We start from the raw sequence: 21583 nt of genomic DNA, 5'->3' as shown, positions 1-21583 counted from the left end.
ACCAGCATGCAGCAGGCACATGGTATTGCAAATAATACACGATTAAAACCGTTTGAGCTACTAAAGTCAGGCGCATACCCTCCCAAACCTTTAAGGAATAGTTTAACATTATACAATACAAATGAGATGCAGTAGGTGTGTGGAAATCTCATCTGGCTTGTGTTCCTTACTGTCACAATTAAAATGTGACAACGAATCTCTCGGTTTACAGGTGTCAAAATGATCGCATTTAGGGGGAAAGAAATGGTTGTTGATAGGAACAAGTTTGCGTTCAGTTAAGGGGGAACAAATTGATGGTGGGACCGACTCCGACACAGCTGCCCGGACTTTTTTAAATCAGGTCTGTAAGTTTCTTTGTGTTGCTAAATCTGCTTCCCTACAGCCATTCCAAGTTAACCAAGAAAACACATTCTTTCTACAAAAAATTATACAAAAATTGAAATGTAAAAACGTAAAACGTTCAATCATTTTCGGGACTCGTCGCCATGGAGGCTACCAGGCAACCGACGAAATCTCCGGGAGCGACTGCGCCAGACCAAAACAACTCTAAAAATGAGAAAAAACAAGCAAATAACCCCCTGAAAAACTGCGTTTTATATTCATTTTTCAAAAATGTTCAATGTGTTGGTGAGTACATTTTTAACTTGGGAGTGAGACGTTTTTCTGTGGTTCCTGTCCTTGCTAAGCTAACCGTTACTTAGCTGTAGCTTTAAACTTCACGGACACGAGACTTGAGGAGCTTTAACCAACTCTCACGAGAAAGCAAGTGTGTTTCCCCAAAACGTCCCGACCATTACTTTAGGGAAATACTTAATGAAAACAAACAAACAAACAAACTCATTTCTCAGAATTCTCAAATGGAATTTTATTGTTGGTATTTTCTGGAATTCCATCACATACCTGCAGGACTGCGAAGGGTCGAAACCATAAAGTTTAAGAGTATGGTAGCACGCATCTAACGAATACTCTACAATTCCTGTTCCTCCAACTTGTCGCACGCTCTGTGATCGTGACTAACTACTTTCCTGCGCTTGTTTTCTGAAAACCCCCCTCACCCTTAGACTGCGACCTAAAGGGGGTGAAACCGTTCAAACACCTTAGATTCATTTCCTGTGAACAATTGTCTGAAAGGCTATGGAGGAAAGCTGCTTAAATCAATGTCACCTCTTCCCAGACAACGATGATGTAAATTTCCTAACTATTTATATTTTCTAGAGTTAGCCACTTAAACAAACATGCCGTTACTTTTTGAAATGTACCCTCTGTAAGCTGTGGCAGACAGAGGCCATTGCCCCCCAGGTAACACTGGGAACACGGAACAAGAAAAGAAATAAAATAAAAATACAAAAAAAAAGAGAAAAAAATTTCACAGGAGACAGGCAGTGATTGCCCAGTGTGCATTTTCACCTCATTCAATTGCTCAGTCCACTTAGAATGTCCTGTCCCAATTTCCCCCCACTGTGGCCCCTCTGAGCCTGACTGTCCAATGAGTTTGTGTTGGGCTACGTGGAGAATGAGTCCCTCTGGGCACGGCGAGACAAGTCAAACGTCAGGGAATGGTTGGAAAACAAAACGTCCAGATAGACACGTGAACTGTGATACGACAGGGATGACTCTCGTTCTCCCACTTCCTTGGATACAGGGTGAAAGTCTTTAAGGTGGATGGCCAATGTCCTCCATTGTCATAAATATCCAACCTGCTCCCCCAGTCGGCTCAAATGTAGGTGGAGTTATATAGTAGGGTGGGGGGGGGGTCGGTGATGGGGTTGAAGCCGGCGTCCATACACACTACAGATCAGAGCAGGAGGAAGAAGAGGGAGTGTATGGAGGAGGATCCAGGAGCTCAACTTTTCTTCATGGGCTTTTTAAAGAGCGGGGAGGTGATCGGGGGTTCGAGCTCAGGCAGTGTTCAGTAGGTCCTGTATGGCTTTCTGCTGCGTCTCATTCAGTGTTGATACACACTGTGTCCATAATCCTGCCGACACCTGGAGGACACAACAAGAAGGGTCAGCGTCGAAGAAGCTCCACACACTTGAATATTGATTTATGTTCACAGAAAATCCCCACACCATCCACAGTGAAGTTTCTTGGTGACAAAGCGGTGACTCACCTGTACTTGACGAATGACGTTTGCGAGCCGTTTGCTGCAAGCGTCTTCACTCTTGACCGATTCATTTGCGACGCCGTCTGCGATGATGAGGAAAATTTTAGGGAGGTTGGAGTTGTCTGGGCCGAGGACGATGGGGTTGTTGCTGTGGGGAGAAGATGATAAATCAGGAGTAGGGAAAAATAAGAAGCACATTTCCACCTCAGCAATCAACAGGGGGAAGATGAGCTTGTGGTTGTCCTACCTTTCAATGAGGTCACACAGAAAGTCAAATGTGTGGACGGCCTCCTCTTTGTCCTCGTTGAGCGGTAGCCAGCTGAGCCAGTGGGGAAGGATCTCGTTGACGTTGACACACTCTGGCCGAAACCTCATAACCTTTCCAACAGCAGAGATGCAGTTCTCTGTGGCGTTGACGTTCTCCTTGGAGCGCGAGTCGGCTGCCTGGATGACTCTGACCAGCAGGGGGATGGCCTCTGGACCGAGGAAACAAAGACATTTAGTCACCAGCAAAAAGCAATAACCTGCAGATAAATATCAGCTCCAGGTCGCACCTGTGCAGAATGGGCGGTAGTTCTCTCCTCCGTACTGAGCCATGACACCGACACCGTAGGCGGCTGCCTGCCGCACCTCGGGGCTCGAGTCACACAGTGACTGCAACATCGGGCGCAGGAAATACTCTGCGTATTTGAAAGAGGCAGGGCTGCAGTGCTCCACCACATCGTCAAAGATGCACAGACCCCACTGTCTGTCTGCCCACGGCCTGTTGGGACACTGAAGACAGGCAGGACAGCCTGGTCAGATACTTATGGACTCACTCAGTCCAACAACCACTCAACCTGTAAAGATAGTAACCTGAATATATTTGGACTGATGGCACTTACTATGAGCTGGACAATGAGCTGCAGCAGCTGTTCGAACCACGGCAGCACCTTCTCTTTGTAACTACTGAACACTGAATGCAGGATGTCTGACACTTTGGTCAGGATGTACACATCGTTCTCATCCTGGAAAAAAGAAAGATGGTGAGAAGAGGGGGAAAAAAAAGTGATGGTGCGGTCTTACATCATCATTAACTCAAGTCTTATGTGGTATTTATTGGACAAAACAACTTCCAGGTTTATAAAAATGCCTTTATCAAAATGAATATTCACCTCATCTTGTAATGTTTCCTCCACCTGCTCATCATAGTCTTCATCCTGTCGTTTGGCTGTGAAGGATAAAGTGTTGAGCAGACAGTGCTTTAGCAGAAATCAAAAACAAAGACGTGTTGTTTCAGGTTAAAATTTAAAAAAAGTGTACTATGGTGGTGATGAAGCCTCACCCTGTCTGAGCTCCTGGTTCTTAAAATGCTCCTCCAGTTTTCCCTTTAGGATGCCACCCAGCTCCTCAAAATGCTCGTTGTTCAGACATCCGTCACCCATCAACTCGATACACTGAAAGAAAAACACCATCAGATCAGAAAGTGGACATGGTTCCTCAATCTTATTCAACACAAAAAACCCAACTGAGGTTACCTTGGCAAAAGAGTGCATGATTTCTGACAGAACGTCTGAGTCTGGTTCAGTGCCGATGGCCTTGATGAGGGCGTCGCACATGAAGTGCCACATCTGGGTGAGGTACTCTGGTCCCCGAACCCGGGCGCACTCCAGCAGCAGGGGCATAGACTCAGCTGCTGCCACCCGCACACGTGAGACAGGTTAAGGAGAAACAAGCCTGATGCTTTGATTAATAATTTATCAAGTTCCAAAGTATTTTATTGTCAGTTTTGACCAACAGTGACTATAATGAAAGGATATCATCATGGAAGTAGAACTTGAGTAGAGGAACCATCAGCTTCACCACCTGCTCCGTGTACTCCACAAAACCCTCCTTCAGCTCTTTGGCATAGCACACCTGGAAAACAATACAGGACATTTTACCACCAGGGGCTACACACTGTCGACAACCTCAGTATCCAGATACAGTGCTCTACTACTCACCAGCATCTGACAGGCAGTGGCCTTCTCCTCCAGGCCGGCGGTCTTGATGCCGAAACTCTGCTGGTCTCCCAGGTTGACAAACTCCCAGCCGTCATCCTCCGATATGTTCTCCATGTCCTGGGCTACAAGACACAAACAGACATTTTCAAACGCTGCTGCTACTTTTATTTTGTTTTGTACTCCATGCCCACTGCTTCAGCACTCTTCAGTCCCAGCAGGAGTTTATATGATTATTGAAGTCATTACTTTAAATAATGAAAGTAACAGCAAAGCCATGGTTTGGTCACAGTTTTCATTTCTTCATATAAAGTCAATTTACCACCAGAAAGATAGAACTTTAAACATGATCACGAATGACTACCTTTCAATAACTCAACTCATTTTCTTTCTAAATTTACCTGCTGTGTTGTAGAATTAAAAGCAGAGGCTTGCTACATGGCAACAGCTAAGATTTATTTAGTTATGTGACCAAATGTGATTGGTACTGCTGGTAAAAGCCAGCTGATTTATATGCCCTTTGAAACATCATAAAGCCACCATTGTGTTACTTACTGTCGAGGAGGGCCACCTCAGGCTTGATGGAGGCAGTCTTCATCAGGGGACCCATCACCACAGGCAGATACTGCTGAAACTCCTTCCCCAGGATCTTGCACATCCTGGCCCAGGCTGAGATCATGTATGAGATCTGAATGACACACAGAACTTGACAGGTTGAGTACACAGACATAGAAATACAGAAAAATGGACAGTTCAAAGGTCATCCAAGTATTCCTACCTGAGGATCATCATCTTCCAGGTCGTTGAAGTCTGTCTGGGTTTTGAGGAGCAGCTGCATGACAGCAGAGGCGTCTGGCATGAACTGATAACAGAAGAGAAAGAGACAGATGTGAAGACAGCTGGAGGTCTCTTAAAGATCTCAGTAGACTGATCGCATCCCACACCACCATACCTTCTCCTTGCCGACAGCCAGGCCAATGAGGCTGATGCACTCTATGGTCTTCCCACGGAGCAGCCTCAGCTCCTTCTGTACCGCGTTCTCCACAATGTGTTTGAGCGAGGGCATGAACATGTCGTAATATGGCACAAACTTCTCCTCGGCTGTGTCGGCCACCGAGGCGATGGACGTCACCACCTGCTCCAGGACCAGTTTGGTGCCCTTCTGGATCAACTGGGAAGAGAGAAGACGACACACTTGAGACTCCTGATAGCCATGTAGGAGACCTGCTGAGCTGGCTTTATCAACACTGAGTATTTATACCTCTTGCAGCTTGGCAACCATAATGACGTGAAGGTGCTGCACCAAGCTGTCCAGGTAAGGGATGAGCAGTGATTTGGGACAGTCCTCTGTAAAGTTAATGAGGGCAGCAGCAGCATGTGCTTGCACTCGAGGGTTACTCTGGTCCTCCATGGTCTGAAGCAGGGCTGAGATCACCTGGAAGTAAAAAGGATGAGGGATCAGTCTTCATAGTCCACACCAGTAAACCTTTACCTTGGTTTCAACTTGAAAGTGTGTCACTTTACCTTATCGTGGAATTTCTTTTGGAAAGTAGGGGCAAAGTCCGTGGCCATCTGTCCAATGGCATTGCAGGCAGCGTAGCGCACCCTTGGGTGCTGAGGAGGGAAAAGGAAGCCAAACTCAAAACCAGCACACAAGATAGCACCTGCTGTAACATTAGTAATCAGATTGTGGAGACTTGAGGAGAAAGACATCAGTGTTTCTTACCGGGTCAGAGCAGAAGAGGAGGACAAAGCTGACAATCTCTTGGAGGATGGCCTCCATCTGCTGGTGGCAGCCCTCACCAATGGCAGACAGCGCCATCAGCCCGGCGTGACGGTACTTCCAGTCAGCTGGCAACAAACACACTCAGTTAATCTCATCTCAAACATCATATATCTTTAATAAATATCAGTCTGTTTACTTACGGTTCTGCAGCATCTGCATGATGTGCTGTTTGATCATGGGTAAAATGATCTTTCCTCCCAGACCACAGGCAATTCTGTCCAGAGCGCTCTCCCCAGCCACAGCATTACTAATGGGTAACAAGAAACAAAACCACTCAAACACACATACAACAATGTGTAGGACCGCATTTAGACACTTGAGGACTTCAGGTGCAGCAACAACCTTTTTTTGGTAAGCACCTTAGAAGTGAGATCTTTTAGTTCTCTAAATTTAGATGCCGTGATATTTCATCTTATATTGAAGTACAGGTGATGTTTCAGGTTTAAATGGAAATGTAGACAAAGTCCTAAAAACTTTCGATCTTAACCATCAGGTGATTACACAGAGACACCAACCAACAATCAAAGGACCTTACCTGTCAAAGTCATCATCCTCCAGCTCATCAGCCATGGCCCACTCATCGTCATCCTCGAGGTCCACCATCATAGCCAGCATCTGGGGCACTGAGGACACAACAAGTAAATAACACAACTGTCTAAACTATTCTACCAAACAGCAGCGGGACTGTATGTGAGGTTATTTGATGGTAAACCAAATCCTCACCACTCTGAGCCACAATGGTGGTGTGTTTCCTCAGCATGGCGGCTGCTGTCTCAGATAAGGTGACGATGACCTCCAGTGCCAGCTGCCTCTGCATGTTGGTCAGGTTGGTATCAGCACACAACTGAGGAGAAGGGGACAGGAGATTAGCTGATGTTTAGATTCCACTCATGTATCATTTTGTGCATTAATATCAACAGCAGTGAAGTGATACTTTGCATCTGACTCACCTTCAGACAGAGCTGCAGGGTGGCCTCCAGGTTGGGTCTCAGGTACTTGGGTGCTGTGTCTGCGATCTCCACTAAAGACTTGAGCACAGAGTCGTCTCCCTGGTAGCAGGACTCGTTCACCGCCTGATTAAGAAACAGAAGATGAGGTTAGTGTTGCAACTACATTCACTCAGCTATAGGAAGACGCTAATACTGAATTTACACTCCGGCAACAATGTGAGGGCTTAACTTCCAACTCTATCCTGAGTCACTGACAAAAACACTGCTGTAATATAGCTCAGTAAGGATCCTGAAACATTTATAGCGGTTGTGAAATGACTGTTGAAATACTGGGCATCCTAAATCCTCTAATATAGAGTTGTTAACTCAGGTTATATAATAATCACTGCTGGGGAGAATAGCTGCTAGGGCTGTTAAGCTGTTTGCTCTTCCTGTGTGTGTGAATGTGTGTTTAGTTTAAACTAACTTCCTTATTCTTTCTTCAGTACAAACAGGGTCATCTCTACAGAGCCTGACGAGGAATGATGAGACACACTACGGCTCTCCGTAAAGAAAAACAAGCTGCAAGTAGCAGGTACAGCTGCTTTTACTCTGAAGTTCCAGCTTCTATTGTCTTATTTACTTTCCATTTTTACCTGGACCCATTACTGTATGATATAAGCTAGCATTAGCTAATGCACGAGACCAATAATGGGTCTCTCAAAGGACTCATTTACTTACTGCTTAAAAGCCATTACTGGTGCATAGGATTACATGCAGGCATCAAGCACAACACAGCTCTGAACAATAAGTTCTTGAAAACATAACATCCATAACTAATGTAGAGGACGCTGTGCAAAACTGATGCTCTAAGACAAAGAGGTCCTGGTGTCTGACCTGAAGGATTCCTGGCAGCAGGTCGGCAAAGTGCTTCAGCAGAGCTGTGTTGCTTTCGTTGGACAGGACGAAGGATGCTGCAGCCCGAGCTGCCAGGGTGCGAATCTAAATGACAAGTATTATAAAAATTAAATGTACAGGTATATCAGTCTGGAGATTGACTGTACTACAACTGTGTTAGGATCTTACCTGTGGGTTTGCCTGGTCCTGCATGCACTGAACAAGCATACGTTTGATGACCTCCATATAATGCTGCTGCTGGTTGCCAAAGATGCCTGGGAAGTTCCTAAAAGAAGGCCAAAGCACACAGGTCAGCCACCGGTATTTCTGCCTGAACTTACGAGGAGTGTGACTTTATCTGGCGCTTACCAGAATATGTGCAGGGCAGCTTCTCGCAGGCCAACGTTGTCAGAGTTGACCGAATCGAACAGAAACTTGAGCACTTCTGGCCACTGGTTATTCCCGTCATCATCTACAAGGATACCACAAGGATAAGAGATAATACTGGTTCTTTGTTTATGCTCAATTAATCACCCAGAAATCTTTATAAGCTGTCAGAATCTCAGGATGATTACCAATGAGGTTGCGGGAGAGCTCAGCTGCAATGTCGCAGACCTTCTTGCGGATGTTTGGCGAGGTTTCCTGTTGGATGCTGGTCAGCAGTTCTGTCTTGATGGCTGTCTGCATCTCCAGAGTCAGGCCCGGGTAGATCTCCTCGAAGGACGACGACAGCAGCCGTCGCAGCAGCACTGCCGCCATCTGTTTGACCTGAGTGGACAAAACATTGGTTTCAGCATTACATCACGTTTCCCACTGTGGCCCCCCGACATGACTCAACAAACCCAGTGTCAAACCTGTGCCACAAAATTGGCAGAGGCTTCGCTATAGTTTTGATTTGATACAACCAGTCTGTGGTCACTCTAAAAAAATAAAAACCCTGACAAAATCTGCAGCATCTCAGAAAGGCAGAGTCACTCTCCCTGGGCCGAGCACCTCTCTGCCTGCTCCCATTTCAAGACTCTAAAAATATCCACCTTGAGGTAAAGAAAAGGAGAGGAAGCATGAGGGACCAAGCAGCTGGTGGAGTCAGAGTAAACATAACTGCCCAAATGCCAAAACTGTGACTCATGGGTCTTCATGTCAGGCAGTGGCAAAGACACATGTGATGACAGACTACATTCACAAAATGCCATCAATGCTGCACCTTTTTAGAGTGAACACATTGCAGCAATGCAGAATGGATACTCATTAAGGACATGATGTAATATCACATGAACTTTGCCAGACTTTCAAACACTTCCAGTATCAATGCCTTTAACCTAAAATGCTCTTTGTTTCTGGTAAAACAAAGGCCAGGGATAATACTTGTTAATGTGTCTGTTAAACCTCTGTATCAGGACACTTCAAAATAAAAGTCAGGAACATCTGGCATAAACTGACCACAACCAACTTGGGGAAAGGGGAAAAAAGGAGTAAATGAAGTGATTTCAATACTGGTAGCCTTCCTCTGATTCAGACCGAAAGGATGAATTGTGTCATGGGAACATGTCTCTATACAAACCTCCTCTGCAGCAGATGCATCTCTGACAGCCTGCAGCAAGAATGTGATCTTGTTCTGGCCCGGGATAGTGTCATAGGTCTCCTGCAAAGAGAATTAACAGACAGTGGGTAAGGGATGAGACATGCCATTTGGAGCATGCTTACAGATGCTAAGCAACACACATATTTCATTTTGCCCCCCCCCCCACCCCCGTGTAAAATGGATCTCTACCAGGAGGAGTGTCATGTTCACAATGAAACAGCATTGTGGAGATGCCTGTAATTCCACACTTGTCGCACATTTCAAACTGAAACAGATGCTGTGGTGAGACAAAATGTATGAGGACTGTCCAGAAATGCTCCTAATTCATCAATATTTATGGTGATTGGTGTGGCTATTCAAAAACTTGACTAGATGTTTATTGCTTTGTGGAGGGAAGAAGTAGCAACCAAATATTTAACACAGCATGGACAATTCAAATCTCCAGCATATTTTACCTTCATGAAACACAGCCTGCATCATTTCACTCTGGGGGTTATCTGCATAAAAAAGCAGCTCTTCTGATGCACATTGTGTGCTGCCTATTTGTTTTAATCTCCACTGTTCTTCCAGCAGTTTATTACAGCCACATGAGAAATGCAAACACACAGGAGCCTCTGTAGGGATGCAGTGCAACCTCTGGTGTGTACAGTGCTCTATGGAAAATATCACTGACAATCATGTGCACGCTGTGCTAATGGTAAACAAACAAATAAAAAATGCTTGTTTATCAAGTGAAAGGACTGAGAGACACCCAGTTAACACAGCTAGATGTCTGCTGGAAAAACATGACTGTGTGAAAACAACCTTGCCTGGTTTTCCTGGGTGTTTTTAAGTGAACACATTCGCATGACAAAGAACCAGGACAGGGAGGAGAATCGCTGTGGCAACAGAATGGCGGGGGAGAAATCTTATTACTGACTAAACACATGTAAATAGACACTGTATGGCCATAGAAACGGAGTGTTTAGAGTAAGGAACCATTACAGTGAATGTAAATACAATACAATGCCTTAGTCTGATGCCTGTTGTGCACCAGCTCAGAATCAACTGCTTTCACTAAATATTACCATCAGTTTCTATAGCTGAAATACATGCCCACTATCTATGGAAAATATCCCTAACAACACAGAAGAAAGCCACCACACCTCAGCTTTTAACTGCAAGACACTGTCACTTCACACCTTTAAGGCTGTTTCAATTTTGTACTTCATGGCTTGCTGCCCCACTCAATGGGGTAAACCAGGATTCTGGGCACCTACAAAAATTCAGTAGCTGTGGTCATTAGCTGTTAAAATATGGGTTTAAAGCCTTTTATAGATGGATCAATTCCTATTATGTGTGAGTAAGACAGAAAGAGAGTGTGTCTATAAAGGATGAATTCCAATGAGCTTAGCATCGCGGCAGACAGTCTGTGTTTTATAAAGAAAAACGCTGACTGCCAGTGAGCGGGGGGGGCTGTGTGTGTGATAAGATTCAACCACATCATCCAAAAGTCGGGTGCTGAAGAGGGAAACTGTGGTAACAATGCTTTGCCGCGACAAGAGGGCTAATCGTGGTGTGGTGAGGTGGGGAGGAGGGGGTGAAAGTGAACAGGCCAGCTAGACTCAGCCCAAACAAATCCTCAGAAACTAATCCAGTGAGAGGGGATGACCTGAGACGAGCCTTTATAATGACGTGGCTGAAACTGAGATAAATCACTACACGAGTACCGTCAGACCAAACAAGGAAGGGAACGGCTTGTTTTTAATTTGTTGTGTTAGACTGACTTCCACATAAAATTATTGAGGGCCATTGCACAAGTAACGTTACTGCTAACACCACTCGCCCTCTGAATGAACTGCCTCCCTGGCTCAATTTGGGGTGGATCGTATTGCTGTATTGACGCTCATCATTACACATAACGTGACATTAATGTCCGTATTTAATTCCTTAATTTCCGTGTTAGTCAGTTGGTAACCCACCATGTCCAGCGCTAGCTTGCTAGCTAATGAAACTAGCAACACTTAGCTTCATGCTACTTCCTGTACTCTACTAGCTAGAAGACTAGCTACTCTGTCAGCTGGACAAATTGGGATTGGTACCCAACAAACGGATCATTTCACTTTCAATCAAACCGAATGGGCTTCACACAGACACACACAAACACACAATGTCACGAGTGGGTTTGTATCTGTGAGATCTACATTATGTCCACATAACTACGCAACATGGTGGAGGTAGTTAGCGTTAGCTGACTAGTACTCGGTGTCGGCTTCACATCGCACGTGGACTCTTCGAGCTTGACGTGAAAGCTCACTGCGCGCGCGGCCAGGCTGGGTAGCTAACAGGCGGTTAGCTTTCGCTAACCTGATCGCACCGTTTTCTACAATCGCCGAGCTTGTCAACCACGAAAACGGCTACGGTTTCCCTCACTTACCTCTGATTGTTTCCTGACGTTGTTGTCAGGGCTCATCAGGTTACCCAGCAAGAGGTAGAACTGCTGCTGTTCCGCCATTGCAGTGAGATCCAAAAAGACCAGCCGGGTGGAGAAGCGGCGAAATGAGACCGGCTGACCCTGCTTCGGTCACACAATGCTGCTGTCGTCCCATTGGTTTGCTTTATCGACTCTACTCACCGTTCATTGGACCACAGGGCTGTAGCAAACGCACACCATTGGCTCACACGGAGTCTCAGCGCCTATTGGATGAAATCGACACCGTAAAGTGAATATGCTGTTCCTATTGGCTGATAGCGAATTACTAAAGCGCGGGAAGTTACTGCATCAATGCTCTCAAAATAGAAACAACAAACACTGCATCGTCAATGGTGAAGAGTAACTAAGTACATTTACTTAAGTACAGTACTTTAGTAGCATTATTATAGTTAATGTTACTTTCGACTTCTGTTTCACTACATTTCAGAGTTAAACATTGTATCTTTTACTCTGTTGCATTTATTTGACAGCTACAGTTATTTACTAGTTAGACTGCTTCCCTAGATTAAAATTTTATTTTAAAAATTGAGATTGTTACAGATTAAACTACCCAGCTCCATCTCAACCAACAACATAATTTTATAAATACTGAGGTCATCAAACAGAGTCCCTGCTCACATTTAATGGAAATCATTTAGATTTTTCATATTTAATTAATTTAGTTAACCTATACTTTCTATTCATTGTTCATCCCAACACAATGTAGTTTACTGTAAAAACCTCTTCCACTTCCACAAATACATTTTGGGTGGAGATATGCAGAATTTAAATTTACAAAAACGTGAAATCCTGACTGACGTGGCATCTATGGAAACATTAAAATCATGCCACAAATGCAAAAAGGCTCTTTACACATATAGCTACTTTATAGGTTGTCTTGGATTAAACACAAGTCATGTGGGTCTTAACCAGCTTTGTTCAGCATGTTCCCCACTAGATGGCAGCCACGCTTTGTTTAGTGATTTCTGCATGTATTTTTCTCAATGAATCTAGTTGACTGTACCTCTACCAATGAAATCACTTTTATATTTGTAGGTCAAATAGACTATCAGCAGAATTGGAAGACATTTGATGGACACATAGCTCCTTAACAAGATAAACAGATAAATAGATGTTTGCTTGTGTCTCCTTTGTCTTTATTGCCCATTTGTTTAACATGTTATTGTTCTGTCCCAGCATTAATTTGACCACAACCTTCTGGTTTCAATGGACAATCAAAGGTTTCTCATGTTGTTTTCATGGTTGTTCTTGTCTATGTCACTAAGTCATACACTGACAGTAGGTACTGGCATTTGGAAGTAAGTAGAGAAAATAACTCCAAGAAAGAAGACAAAACAGATTGTATGTTCAAACAAGTTTTATAGATATAAAAACTGGAAAAAAATATGCCAACAGGAAGGTTTGGTCTACATCCCTGTGAGTGCAGTATATTTACCTTTGTCTGCCTCACATGGGCCCCCTGTATATCCGACAGTGTCAGTTAATGGGGGTGCAGGTTTTGTAAGCAGAGAAATATTCGCACACAGAGACTTATGTGAAGTTCTAGACAGGTATTATTACTAGACATACCGGGACATACTCCTGTTCTTGAGTTATTTACCATTACAAGTTATTTGGTGAGTTTTGTCTCTTGACAGCACCCCTACTGGTCTGAGTTGAACCTGTAACTTGAAGCCGTTCACAGGGCTGCAGCAGTCCAGACCTCTGGACAGCGGGCTGCCGTCAACCTGCAACATCTCTGTCTCTGAATCCAGACAGTTTATACCAGCGAGGATCCCACGATGAGGCAAAAGTAAAAGGTAAGCCCGGCATTCAATTGGTTTCATTAACTGTCCTTCAAAAGTGAGCTATTTAAAGACATTAGTACACTCATTACCGTTTTTTTGTGCCATTTAGTCGCGACGTTGAAAGAATTAACACCGAACTCCATTCAATAATTAAAGTTTTATTGTCGCCGAGATTTCTGGAAAATACATTTGAACTTAAAACATTTAAGAAGCAGTTTGTTCAGATCCACTTTACAATTCGGCGCTAAACTACGCAGCAGTTCTGGTAGGACAGTGGAATTTATTTGAGATAAATATAACGCTAGAAAGAAAAATGTTAGCGTGTGTTATTGCTGCAGTAATTGTTTTTAATTCACGGAGCTGCTACTCTTCAAAATAAAGAACTAAATTACACTTAAAACCCGGCATAATGACCGACAACACGCACTCAGATATCTAACTTTGCACATAGACTACATTGGTTGCTGCGCAGCAATCTTTATAAACCCATTCTCCTATAGTAAACGTGGACAGGTGTAGCCAATATTGTGATACACAGTAGCTGATTCCTAGTTGGGTTCAGTGAGCAAACCCTTATTTAATCTACTAGAGTTTAAGAAAATAATCTGTAGGTGGTGATAACCGGACTATGTTGCATGCTCTGGTGGTAGAGCGAAAAAATAAACGCATGTATTGTAGTGCAGGCAGGTTGTGGCAGTTGCACCAAAAGTAATTATAAAACTGAGAACTTTCATTACTTTTTATATTGAAATTATGCCGAATTAAAGAAAGCAGTTCATCATTATTCATGAACATTAAAAAAGCAATTTCTTACCAGGTGGGCATGAAGTTTAAAAACAAACTTTAAACTTCCACATTTTAACTGAGATTTGGCTTACCTCTCCTACTTTGTGTTAAAGATGGCAGTTTGTAGAGGTGCAGTAACTATAATAATTAACGCTTATAAATAATAATAAATGATCCACTTGAAGTTAAGATTTACCTCAGTTTTCAACAGCATCACGTGCACATGCAAACCCTCACTATTGTGTATTCCTGTCACTTTAGTCACTACTATATAATATAATATATTAATGTTCTCCAGGATGAACCCTGGTAACCTGATGACCCCTTAGCCTTTCCTCTCTTACCCCTACACCAGACATCATTTGTATTCAAGAGGCGGAACCCCTCTGTATTTGGTGATTCTTCGGTATATTCTGTGGCACCATCTTGGGTTGAACCTTTGCAATTTTATCATCGATACAGCAATTGAATAGAATCATTGTCTGGAAGCTGTTTGCCTCATCCAGTACTTTTCTATTTAAAAAATAAGTCACATGTTATCTGCTTCAGGCTTTCCTCCAGAGTTTTGAAAAGACACAAATATATATAACTCAAAAATGGTCAACTCTTCAACTGTTTGGGTTAATATGAGAATTTTGGGACCTAAAATGCAGGTTACTCTCTGCAAAAAGTTGAGAAACCCATTTTAAAAAATTTGATTGTTGCTTTGCAGTTACCAGCTTTAGCAGCAAGCAATGTAGGACTGTCTGGGCCAAAGCATTATTGTCATTGTCTCACTGACAACATACTTCCTTATTGTCTCGACTAACGATAAGAAAGGAAATTGCTGTGTTGTTCATGTATTTTTCAACTGTAAATTATCAGGATTAGTACATACAGCATATTGGTTAAAATGTGAATATCAGCTAACTCTCAAATATCAATACTGACATTGAGGAGAAAATCCAGGATTTGTTGAACATTATACAATACCTAACTGATACAGGTTATTTTAGTCTTTTAAATGTGTTCGCTACTGTCTTTGTTACCACTGGTTTCTTTTCTTCTCCAGTATGAACAGCAATTTAAGACTCAAACCTGCTTGAGTTCAATAATTAATCCCAGAATCTTTCATTTTTTTCATAGTCGGGTTATTATTCACAGTAAAATGAATAGAAACCAACGGCAACCTGCAGGCAGGAAAAATACATTCAAAAATGTAAAAGCATGCAGCAGGAGACAGACAGAGACCCATCATGTAGGAAATATCAGAAGTATTTATTGTTTTATTTATCACTTTAGTACTTTTATTTTATTTTATACCCCATTTTTATGTCAGATTGAAATCTACCCAGGAGCTGAATGGAAACAGAGCTGCTAACAGTCTTCCACTACATACAAGGACTTACTGCTGCTAATATATAACCCTTAAATGGAAGTGGCATTAAATCATTAAATTGGATGCCTGAATGTGTTGCCCACAGACCTCCACAGTTTCACATGAGGTCAGGCTGAAGTGGAAAAGGAGAGAAAGATGGATGAGGAGGGAAAGAGCAAGTTTAGTGCTGAAGGGGCTGATGGACAGGCGGCTGGATGTTAAGGTTTTCTCCTCCGCTCACACAGCCCAGAATTCACAGAAGTGTCTGAGGCTGAGTGTGTGAGCATGCTTAGCATTTATTTATTCAGGGAAAGTTGCTATAAGTTTATGTTTTTCCCGGAAAACTCAGTCGAAAGCCACAGTCCTCCCAACATCGGCGTATGAACGTTTGCTACGAGACCACGATGGAATTCCCAGGAAGGAGCAGAAAGAAGAGCGCTTATTAACTTTCTCAACATTTTCTCTGCCTCAGATCAGGGATTTAAACCAGCAACCCTCAGTCACGAGTGAGAATTTTGGTGAGGAATTTGCAGCCATGACAGCTGTTGGTCACTGGTCAAGAAATAGCTCAGAGGCTAATTGCTCCTAAAACCACAATCTCTCATTTTTACATTTCTATTTCTACACAAGTAAATAAACAAGATATGGAGTGTAAATAAGACAGGTTTGGAGCTGTAAGACTTTTCACTTTTAGAGAGCGAGGCTAGCACTTTCCATTTGCTCCAAGTATTTATGCTAAGCTAGGCTAGTCCTGGTCATCATAACTTTTCACATTAACATATTTCCTAGAATGTCAGAGCCTAGATGCTAATGATTCTCCATAAGTGTCTTCACTGGGCTGCTTCTACTTGTGTTTGTGTGTGTGTGTTTGTGTGTGTGACCCCCATAAGCACAATTTTATTGCTCCAGTAGAAAGGTAAACCTCAGTGACTTCAGGGTTTTCCAAAAATCAACACAGCCAGGCCTGTTTTAAACGGAGCGAGCCGAATGTTTGAAGTATTAAAAGTCAATATTTCTTTGTGACACACAGACTAGTTTCACAGTGGAGCGCTATGTGCTGGACAAGGCATCCATTGAGGGCTGTGACGTGGGGGGGTTGGAGTTTGGGTGGGGGTCGGGTGCTGGTTTTGGGGGTTAAGAGTTGTTGGGTAACCACTGCAGACCTCCTTTGCTGCTGGTTGTAGATTAATGGAAGTCACTGGAGATTAACCAATATGTTTTTTTTATTATTCATGAGGAAGACTGGGAAATGTTTCTTTGCTATGATTTTACTCTGAAAAAATAGAATTCATGTGTGAATTACATTCACTAGCAATATTTGGTCCTTCCAAAAAACATGATATTCTCATTAAAGCAGAAAGAATCACCGGATTAATCGATTAGTCATTCAAGAAAAACAAATTGGCAACTATTTTGATAATCAAATAACATTTTAAAACCATGTTTTTTACTTCTAGTACATTAAATATGAATAATTGCTTGTTTATTTAATCTTCTTTTATAGTGAACTAAATAGTAGTTTTATCTTCTTGCTTTGGCTTCACAGTCGGTTCAGTCCCATGGCTCTCATCAGCCTCGTTTCCAGCAGGCAGTTGTTTTCAGCAAAAAAGAAAAAACCCTCTGAAAACAGACCCTGAAAACCTGCCCAGCCCCAAACAGCAGTCAGAGACAGTCTGTAACTGGAGCTGGTGAAAATCAGGCAAAGTTTTACAGCTTTCCCTCAGTAGCTGGTGTAGAGCAAAACAGAGGTAAAAAGAGAGTAAATATTGGACTGAAATTCATCAGGTAACAGAAACATGACTCTAAATGAATGATAATGTTCTACCGGATGTGTAAATAAGCAACTGTTTGCTGGTAATTTGGCCAAAAACATAATCTAATGCAGGTTTAACTTTTGAATTCTTAAATTCCGTATTTGGTTCAGATATTGAGATGATCCTTACTAAAGCACAAATGGTGCCAAATAATTAGAAGACGTTCAGCACAACTGCTTGATTTTAACCTTGGAGGTGGATGCAACAAAGACAAACTGTGCTTTGCAAAAAGACACTGGCACCTAGAGGCGCTCACAGGTGGCAGAGAGATAGCTCTAAAAAATACTGATACATTTTCAGAATCATACAAGGTGATATAGAAGTTACTATCATATTCACTCATTTTAGCTGACAACTTGTTGGCCTTCTTTTAGCCCCCCTGAAGTCCTCCGTCCTCTGTAGCGCTAGAAGCTGGCCATCTTTCACTGGTCTTGGTCTGGCTTCTCCTCTGCTCCCCCTCTGCGTCTCACTGCGCCTGTAATCTTTCAGCCTCAGCAGTGACAGGAGGGCTGTAAAAACAGACCCGGAGGAGGTCATCCTGAAGTTTGCACAGGAACAAGCTATTCATCCTCTCAGGGGGGTTTGGTACTCTGCTGTGGTGAGACTGAGGCTGAGAGAGATGAATAACCTGCTCTGTATCGGTTGTGGATGAGGCTGGGAAGTGTTATTTGTCTCTTATGCTCTGCTGGGCACACGGGAAGTTAAACGAGCCTGTCGTTTTTCAGTGGATATGATTAATTGGCACCATTAATTTCCGTATGGGAGGTCACCCCTTCGCCTTTTCAGATTGACAGGCACTTCTAGAGCCGTGCCTGACTGGTGTCTCTGTCAACAGCACAAAGACCTGTCGTATTTCCTGCTTGTTGACACAAATAAGAATTGGGTTGATGGATCTGATGAAGACACACAAAGCCGGGTAAACTTCAAAACACTGTTTATGTGAAAAAAATAATGTTTGTCCACGTCAGCACTTTCAGGTCAGCTTGGTAAAGATCTTCTTCTTTTTAACGTCACTGTCAAACAGCTCACTGATCAGGCTTCTCGTATTGTTTTCCAACAGCTTAATTGTCCACACTGAAAAGGCATCATTATCAGATTTATCCAGACAGTGGAGACTGTTTTCAAAAAGTTCTGTTTTTTTTATTTTGGAAGCTAATTCCTGACCATGGTAACACATACTGTATTTGCAATAATGAGTTTAGGATATTTTATTACAAGACATTAATTGGTTCTTTGTTTTTTGAGATCTAAAATACTTGGGCTATTGTATTTTCTGGTGTTTCTTTCTGTCTTTCCTACAATCCCTAGTGGTCACTGAATGCTACTTTAACATGCCAACAACACAACTGTTGGCATGCTAAAGTAAACATCACAAATGTATCACAAGCCATAAAACTTTTCAAGAATGAGGAGAAGAATGTGTTTGTGAAATTGTGATGTGGAATTTGTATGAGCCTATCGATAATGAACATACGGAGCAGGGAGTAGACTCAAAATCTGTACAGTCTACTGTAGTTCTGTGTCCTGGAATAAATATTACCTTTTTGAACAATGCTCAGAAACTGTGTCAGAGAAATGTTGATTCAGCACTGTGGGCTTTCTAATGTGATTGTTAAATGGTAATTGCTAAGGTTGTAGTTTAATGCCACTATAAGTAGATACAGAAAATATATGACTTTGACTTAGGCTTTCTCTGGAGGCCAGACTGGATTTCTTTGTTTAGGCAAACAAAATGTTTGCCTGAGCTAATGGCATTTGCTATTGACTCTGTCTCCTGATTCATTTGCACGCTGATGATACTGCAGCTGTGTTCGACCAGCACCAAGGCTGGTTTTGTATCCAAATGATTTAAAACTTACCTCAGAACACTTACTCTCTTGTCTGTCTTTACATACTGATTTAGATGCTGATGGTTAGTTTGAAGAAGTTGTTAACAGTCTTCAGCTGCACAGCACTGCATTTTAATTATTGCAAAACACACTGAGCACTAGATTTTTAGCTTCTGCTTTTAATGGGGAAAGAGGAAAAGATTTGGCTTACAAAACCAGATTAAAACTAATTGTTATTTCTGTATGAAAATACATGTAAATTCAGGAGGAACATATACATGTATTTATTTTTGAAATAACTAAATACAGTCAGTTTCCTTCACAGCTGGACCTTTAATGGATAACAAATGGTTAAAGGTGCTATATGTTAACTTAACTTAAGTTACCCAGAGCTCCAGCCCTTTCTTTTGGTAAGTTAACAGCTGTTAATGCTAACGTTGGCTATGTAGCCTGAGCAAAAACATACACATTGCGCTTTTAAAGATTGGAGTCTTTTATAAGTTGGTGGAATTTCCTCAGATTCTTTAGTTGGCTTTATATCCATTGTTTATATCCGTGTTTGCTCAGTCTTCCTCTTCCTTGCTTACTTGGTGAATTTTTGTTCTTGTGTTGCTGCTTCCACCTGTTGATTAACGGAAAGCATTCCTCCATTGCACTACCAGTGGTTGGGAAGTCAACTTTATGTTGTTTTTGTTTTTCGTCAGAGATCTGTGTGTACCTCTATTCACCAGGAGGTAGCGGTATGCAATTAATGTTGTCGTCAGTCAGCCACTGACTGACTGTTTTGCATTATTCTGTGTCAGTAAATCAGTCTGAAAAAGGTATTAATTATTAGAGTGAATTATAAACCCATTGACAAGTGATCTATGGTAAATGCAGTGCAAAAACACCACAATACTGAGCCTGTAAAGACCAAATATAAGGACAAAACACAACTGATTTGAAACTGATTGAGCTGATTACCACCTTAATCTAACAGATTTTTTATTTACCAAAGTAAAAAAAAAAAACAGGCTCTCACATGCAACAATACACACTCACACAGGGCAGACACCCACTCTCTATTCAGAGAGTTAACAGTTTGCTCTGCACAAACAGGAATGCTTTGCCCCCCCCACCCCACCCCACCACCACACACACTCCCCCCTCTCTCTGCACACACTCTGGTCAGCGTGCCACTGTGTGTCGATGTGTAACAAGTTCTTTCTTTTCTTGTTTTTCATACCTCTTTTCTTCCTCTCCCACCATGTGAAGCGTCGGGATCCGTGCCACTCGTTCCGTCTCTTGAAAGCAGCCCGGTGATGGTGAACAAGTGAGTTTTATTTTTCCTGCATGTATATTTCTGTGTGCTGCGTGTGTGCTGCGTGTGTGTCCGTGTGCGTATCCCATGTGGAGGTTGGCTGTTTCAGTGCAATTACTTATTCTTTTGTGTTGTCTTTTCTGTCTTTGTGTCTAACTCGCCCGCTTTTTGTGCCTGCTTTTTCTGCCTGTCAGTGTGTCGGTCTGTTTCCTCTCTGCAGGCTCATTTCTGCTTTAATGATCTATAGTATGACCCTTCACCTCTCACCCTCCTTCCATCCTCTGCGTGTATCCCTCTGTCTATGACTTCTGAGACTACATGTTGCGTGGATGGACATGTGTTAACATGGGGGGGGGGTTTCAGGTAATGTGTGGTGGATATTTCCTTTGTTCTGTCTGAGGCATGAGTGCTGAAATTGGCAAGGGGATGGTGTAGGAGAGAGAAGCAGAGGGGGAGACAGAGGAAAAGACTCCCAACACTGGATCAATAACCTCAGTCTGGATTCTAAAATTATGTCTGAACGTGTGTTATTATTTTTTAGTCTGACCATTCAACAGATGAGCAATTGGCCTTTTGTCAGAGAAGAAACACAGGTTGCACTGACTGTAACCTCAGGCTATGTTTAAAATTCCCTTTTACTCCTTTTCTAAGAGGAGTGTTCCTGAGTCATTGGTACCTGGAAATTTGTTTGTATAAACTGCAATTACCATCTCCTTTCTCCCCCAGAATAATGCAACATGGCTGGCACCACACTTGACTTGCAGATCTTTAGATGATTATTTTTTTTTATTGTATTTTAATGGAATGAGCAATTAGTCATCACTGGAAAATATGACACATATGTTACATCTCTGGCATCACAATAATCTTCACAAACATGCTGCTCCTGTCTGTAATAAGGGATACACATAATAAGATCCTTCTCCATGACAGCAGCATCAATTATATGTAATAGATTAG

At 42.5% G+C, this 21583-nt stretch overlaps 2 protein-coding genes across 4 annotated transcripts in view; one reads left to right on the top strand and one right to left on the bottom strand.

Annotated features, from left to right (window-relative positions):
• Window positions 1-840: 840 nt before the first annotated feature.
• kpnb3 (karyopherin (importin) beta 3) lies at window positions 841-11861 on the bottom strand. The gene is made up of 26 exons (XM_018690666.2): window positions 11694-11861; window positions 9257-9337; window positions 8271-8463; window positions 8065-8167; window positions 7885-7981; window positions 7696-7800; window positions 6820-6942; window positions 6593-6713; window positions 6405-6492; window positions 6010-6116; window positions 5810-5934; window positions 5608-5697; window positions 5345-5518; window positions 5036-5254; window positions 4862-4945; window positions 4639-4771; window positions 4087-4208; window positions 3904-4000; window positions 3622-3794; window positions 3429-3540; window positions 3259-3314; window positions 2989-3111; window positions 2659-2878; window positions 2352-2580; window positions 2111-2252; window positions 841-1985 (listed from the first exon to the last, which is right to left on the bottom strand). The coding sequence occupies exons 1-26, from the start codon at window positions 11769-11771 to the stop codon at window positions 1899-1901; spliced, it is 3282 nt and encodes a 1093-aa protein (XP_018546182.1). The 5' UTR covers window positions 11772-11861; the 3' UTR covers window positions 841-1898.
• A 1556-nt stretch (window positions 11862-13417) lies between these two features.
• Window positions 13418-21583, top strand: part of LOC108892896 (semaphorin-5B) — a 32438-nt gene continuing 24272 nt past the window's right edge. The window contains exons 1-2 of one of the 3 annotated variants that reach the window (XM_018690669.2): window positions 13418-13549; window positions 20578-20635. The gene's annotated coding sequence lies outside the window, so the exon portion shown is untranslated. Of the gene's footprint in view, window positions 13550-20465; window positions 20636-21583 lie in introns of those variants that run through there. The other 2 variants (XM_051066066.1, XR_007809091.1) reach the window with 2 other exon arrangements.

The sequence above is a fragment of the Lates calcarifer genome, linkage group LG7_2, assembly GCF_001640805.2.
Source record: "Lates calcarifer isolate ASB-BC8 linkage group LG7_2, TLL_Latcal_v3, whole genome shotgun sequence".
NCBI classification, from domain to species: Eukaryota; Metazoa; Chordata; class Actinopteri; family Centropomidae; genus Lates; species Lates calcarifer.
Note: the sequence above shows the minus strand (reverse complement) of the source record. Positions and strands in the feature narration are given on the sequence as shown.

What these genes read in the sequence shown, in the direction of transcription:
- kpnb3 (XM_018690666.2), bottom strand. Translation starts at nt 11,771, where the DNA reads ATGGCGGAACAGCAGCAGTTCTACCTCTTGCTGGGTAACCTGATGAGC. An exon ending in GAACCAGGAGCTCAGACAGG is followed by an intron (nt 3,315 to 3,428) that starts GTGAGGCTTCAT and finishes TATCCTTCACAG; the next exon opens with CCAAACGACAGGATGAAGAC. An exon ending in AGCTCATTGTCCAGCTCATA is followed by an intron (nt 2,879 to 2,988) that starts GTAAGTGCCATC and finishes GCCTGTCTTCAG; the next exon opens with TGTCCCAACAGGCCGTGGGC.